This window comes from Sphaeramia orbicularis, chromosome 12 (assembly GCF_902148855.1).
Source record: "Sphaeramia orbicularis chromosome 12, fSphaOr1.1, whole genome shotgun sequence".
NCBI lineage: Eukaryota > Metazoa > Chordata > Actinopteri > Kurtiformes > Apogonidae > Sphaeramia > Sphaeramia orbicularis.
Genome location: NC_043968.1, coordinates 21654124 through 21659156, shown reverse-complemented (window position 1 = coordinate 21659156; position 5033 = coordinate 21654124). Strand labels below are relative to the sequence as shown.

The 5033-nt window shown below is 41.8% G+C and overlaps 1 protein-coding gene across 1 annotated transcript; it reads right to left on the bottom strand.

Annotated features, from left to right (window-relative positions):
* Nucleotides 1-1249: 1249 nt before the first annotated feature.
* Nucleotides 1250-3873, bottom strand: ier5l (immediate early response 5-like). The gene has a single exon (XM_030150554.1). The coding sequence runs from the start codon at nucleotides 3721-3723 to the stop codon at nucleotides 2842-2844; it is 882 nt and encodes a 293-aa protein (XP_030006414.1). The 5' UTR covers nucleotides 3724-3873; the 3' UTR covers nucleotides 1250-2841.
* Nucleotides 3874-5033: the final 1160 nt, after the last annotated feature.

Below are 5033 nucleotides of genomic sequence, written 5' to 3'. Positions count from 1 at the left end.
GACTGCAAATTATTATGGGTAACGGCAGCCTGGAAAAAGCCTGCAGACCTGGAGGAGCAAACAATCAGCAGCGATGGATGTGATGTGTTGGGGGAGAGCGATGCCTCACTCTGAGAGGCAGAAAAATGAGCCGGCCAGGAAGAGGAGGACGAAGAAGGAGGAGGAGGAGAAGAGGGAGGAGGGTGTCGGGGGCTGGAGAGTGGGGAGTTGGAAGGAGGGTCAGCCTGAGGTGGCTCTGCTGTGCATACACAGCCCCACAGATATCTTCATTCATTGATTTTAAAGAACACCACCAAGTGGCACAGAGCAGAGATAACAGGACTCAAAGTTTGTTGGGGGGAGGAGATGAGAGTCAGTAAAGGTGGTCCATGGGAGAAGGAGGAACAAATCAAAACTGAGCCTCTTTATTGAACTTAAACCAAAAAAATGACAAACATCATCTCTTTCATTTCGCAAGCGTCATTTCATTGACACTTTGAAGGTTTCTATGCCTGTTAAAAAAAATAGATATGTCTCTCAGGAGTTAAAGGTTTGAGCCTTTATTTCTTTAAGAAGACAAATGGAAACGTGCACAATCTAATGCAGTGACACATATCTGATCACATCCCAGTCCTGAGGCTCATCATGTTGAGTGTGTCGTAGACAAGATTTCATTCAAATATGTTGTTTGTTAAAGTGTTTCAACAAAAAAATTATGTGGTTCAGAAACTGTGAAACAGTTATTTATAGATTAATATAGTATATAGTTAGAAGTATAGAACATGTAAAGTGTGACTTAGGCTTGTGTTGTATCAAATGGGCTTATATCAGTGACACTTTATATTATAAAGTGTTTGTAAGCTGAAAAAAATTGGAGCTAGCACATGATTTACTACTGATTCAGTCTTAAACCCTTGATACTATACTAGTTGCAATGATTTAGGTGCCAGTAATTAAGTAATGGATAAATACCAGCAAAATGCATTTTGCATCCCAGGTAGGGAACCCTTATTATTTGTATTTGTAGCCAATTTTAAAGTGGCATAATGGATTTTTTCACTGACTTGAGGTAAGGTAATTACCTCATTAAACTCTAGCAAACCATGTATTAATGCCCTTCATTAACTGTTTATAAAAGTCATGACCAGTATGATATGATTTGCTATGAAGATCCAGTTTTCATGTATTAAAATGTGTTGTTCATAATGGTTTCTGAAATGTTTGCATGATCAAAGAATACATTTTCCAATCAAACACAAGGGCTAAGATGATGGTTTACATTTTTTATTAAGATTATAAATTTTTAACAAATATTTTCTGCAACAGTTTTACCCGGTGATATACAATTTATTAAGCACAAAAATACAAGAATAACAAGAAAATATGTAGAGAATGGCTGAATACTCTCTTTATTTTGGTACACATAGTGCTCATAAAGCTAATGCATGGATTTTTTTTTAGGTTATGGCTAAATTATGAGATTGCCTTTTTAAAACAAAAGGACTATTCCTTTACAAAACAAAGTAAAACTCACAAAACCAAGACAGGTTGGAATTATGAATTGCTGTGAAGGCTTCGAGCATTGATTAAGAGAGGATGCCAAAATAACCTGGATCAGACACTGGGGAGTGAGGTGTAGTGATGACCACAGTAATAGCCCAAAAAGTGTAACAGAATGAGTGTTGGCACTCCATTAAGTGATATGAGCTAGTTCAGAGTCCATGTGACCCAAAAGCTGTTAAGGAGGGAGTCTTGAACACATTTTTTTCACATGACAACAAACTGTTCAGGATGTGCAAGGTCCATTCAGAAGGTGTTGTTTTTCCCAAAAGGCTCCTCAGCCCAGGACAGGAGAGAACAGGAGAGACATTCAGTCACTTTCAATGTACTTTCAACTTATGACAATAGCTAGCGGTAGTGTGCACTGGATTTAAGGCAACAGATCCATCTTTTCCATCTAATGTAAGTCACACAAGTGTATTCTCTAGACATGCACCTCCCATATTGTAAACAGGACCGCACATATCATACACATGACCCACACTCTTGTCCAAGTCAAAACTATTGTCATCAACTGATCACTTTTTAAATAGCATTTATGTTTTCTGCAAAAATAAAGTCATTTTGATTTAAAGTTAGAGGAAACCAGGTTCAGTTGGAACATCAACACCCTCCAATCAGAAATCAGGGTGAGAGTGATGTCACCAGTTAGAAACCTCACTGATAAAACTGGAATTTTAGTTTCCATTACATGAAAGCACTTTTTACTGGTCTACAAATCAGCTGTAACACATAATTACATAGATGTGGCAGAAGTCTTTGTGTGTGTTTAACCAATTGAACACTTCATATTTGCACAGAACCCAATTTGTGACTAATATTAGATAACTTTTGGTTATTATTCAGATATATTTGTCACCTTTTTCTGTGTTAAAGGTGACCCAACACACTATACTCTGAGTGGAACACACATCTCAACTCTGTGAGTTTCACAGTAATATTCCCCTAAGTTTCCCATTTGGTAATGTTTCCTATAACCTTTAAAAAACGTTGTGGCTTGATTCACTATTTCCAGGAATGTTCCCGGAAGGTTACAGAGAACATTTTGTAATGGTTACATAAATACTGTCAGGGAACCTCAATAAAAAATGTTTCCCCAGAATATCTGCTAAATGTTACTAAAAGGTGCAAAAAGTTTCATAAAGCACAACTTTTCTACACAGACATGATGTAGGCTAAATATGTAAACGTGTCTTTGTTAATATGTGGAGAGCTTCTCCTAAGGATGTGTTCCCAGAAAACTCTAATACTTAAAGGGATGAAATGTTCCAACAGAGCCTGGTTTCCTCTACAGTAAAGTGTTCAAAATGCTACTATGGCCCTGGTCCATGCTCCCAGACTGGCCAGGGCCTGTTTGCTACAGATCTGCTCCAAGTCCGCCTGTCTGCTCAGCAGCCCTGAAAACCCCGAGCCGAAGATGGAGATCAGGTTGGAGATGTTGGACGTGTCCGTGTAGTCCGGGTGGGGGTAGGAACAGTCCTCTCGTTTCGCCCTCTTTCGAGCCGCTGTAAAATCCGATAGTTCCTCCATGTCGGATGTACAACACCCGAACTCAACCTTCCGTTTCTTGGCCGGTGACTGCGCGCCCTGGCCACACTGGAGCGCGTCACAGCAGCAGTCCTGGTGCAGGTAGCCGTTCTCCACTGTGGTCACTACATGCGTGTCCAGGTCCAGCACCGTGGTTTTGTTACAGTGCGCGCTGTTGTTTGCGGGGAACTGGTCACAGGGCGACGGTGAAGGAGCCTCCATGCAGCAGCTTCGGTAGTAGCAGGGCTCCGGTTCCTTCATGTTGTCCTCCACGGCGGAGCAGCATGCCGGCCGCGCGTGCGCCACTGGCTGCGCCGTGGATCGGAGGCACGCGGAGCCGCACAGACTCGCCTCTTCGCCGCAGCACGCAGCTCGCGCCTGCTCCTGCTCCTCTGCGTCCTCTGCGTCCAGATCGAGCGGGTTGAGCTCCTGGATCTCGTTGCAGACCGTCATCACCTCCTCGTACTGCTGCATCCTGTAGATCTCTGCGTATTTCTCCTTGATGTAGACCTGTCTGGCGTTCCTCAACACATAAGAGACCAGCAGGTTTTTGTGCAGCTTGATCCCCCCCCTCTGCGTCCTGGAGTTATGGATCTTCATCAAGGAAATGGAAATCAAGCTTTGCGCGTCCACTGCGCACTCCATGGTGTTTATCATTGTTAGTTTCCCCGAGTCCACCTCCACCTCCTCTCCGGGAGAGGTAACCCGACTCTCAGCTATCTCAGTGGGAGTCGTTGTGTTTGAGGAGAAAGGCTCAAGTCAGCTCTGTGGAGAAACATTGGACACAATGATCCGCCTTCCTCTGAAAGCCAGCAATCATTTGCAGATGCCTTGAAGCCAGATTGTTTTTATAGTGAAACCGAAGGGCCCGCCCTTTTAGGAACCAGCCAATCAGCTCCCAGGGCTCTGTTGAGTGACAAACGGGCCGCCTGGAAATATGTGGTTGTGGACCAATGAGCATCAGGCGGTTCCTCTGTACTATTCAAATTCCACCCAGGCTGTCGAACAGGAATGTCCTCATTACCGCTGCCCTAGAGCCGAGACTTACAAAACACACTGCGCTCCGGCTACAGACCAAACAACACTCTAAACCACCAGAAAACCCATACAGAGCCAACGTGTCTGGAAAAAATAACATTAATGAAACAACAAGAAAGACACCAGCTGACTCTATAATCCATTTAAACTTCCACTTAAATAATGACAAACTCCTACAGTGTTGGATTCATAGTTTCTTAAATCCAGTCAGTAGTTTGTTAACTGTAATGCTCTTCATTTATTACATTTAGTGTCACTATGTCTATTCATATATAATCTGTCATTCAGTATAGACACTTGTTAAAACACTTTTCATACCAGTCAGAATGTCAGAGGCCAACCAAGTATCAGTGTACATTCTATGGATCACATAAAGGTGATTCATATATAATATAGGGGGGAAATGTGAGTCCAAATGAAAGCATTGGGGCAGGTGGAGCTTGTATGTACTCAGAGACTAAACTTTTCATTGATGAAGAAATGTTCAGTTGTTTGACACAGTGGTTCATCATTATCGCAAATGACCACAAATATGTATATTCAGAAGAACTAAACAGAACATATCAGAGGAAAAGAAGTTTTTTTCATAGATATCTTTTTTAGGTTGTTCAGCTTCTGTATATTGTGTCTGCCTTTTGGAAAATACAATATTTTAAAGCTGCAACACAAACAACATTAAATTTCATTGTATGATATTGGTGATGCAGAAACCTCAGACTGTAATTCACCACTAAAGGTTAAGTAAGACTGAAAAAAAAGCACAAACTCTGATATTTCATGCACAAAAAGTAAATTGTATACCACAAATGAATGAATGCATGGGATAAATAAACAGAGTATGTTTGCACAGGTAGCACAGCCCTATGTCTGAAAAGTGATGTTAATGCAGAGGTATATGTGCCACTGATGGCCACTAGATGGTGGCTCCA

Excerpts from the sequence above, each read along its gene's own strand:
- ier5l (XM_030150554.1), bottom strand. The coding sequence starts at position 3,723 with ATGATAAACACCATGGAGTGCGCAGTGGACGCGCAAAGCTTGATTTCC.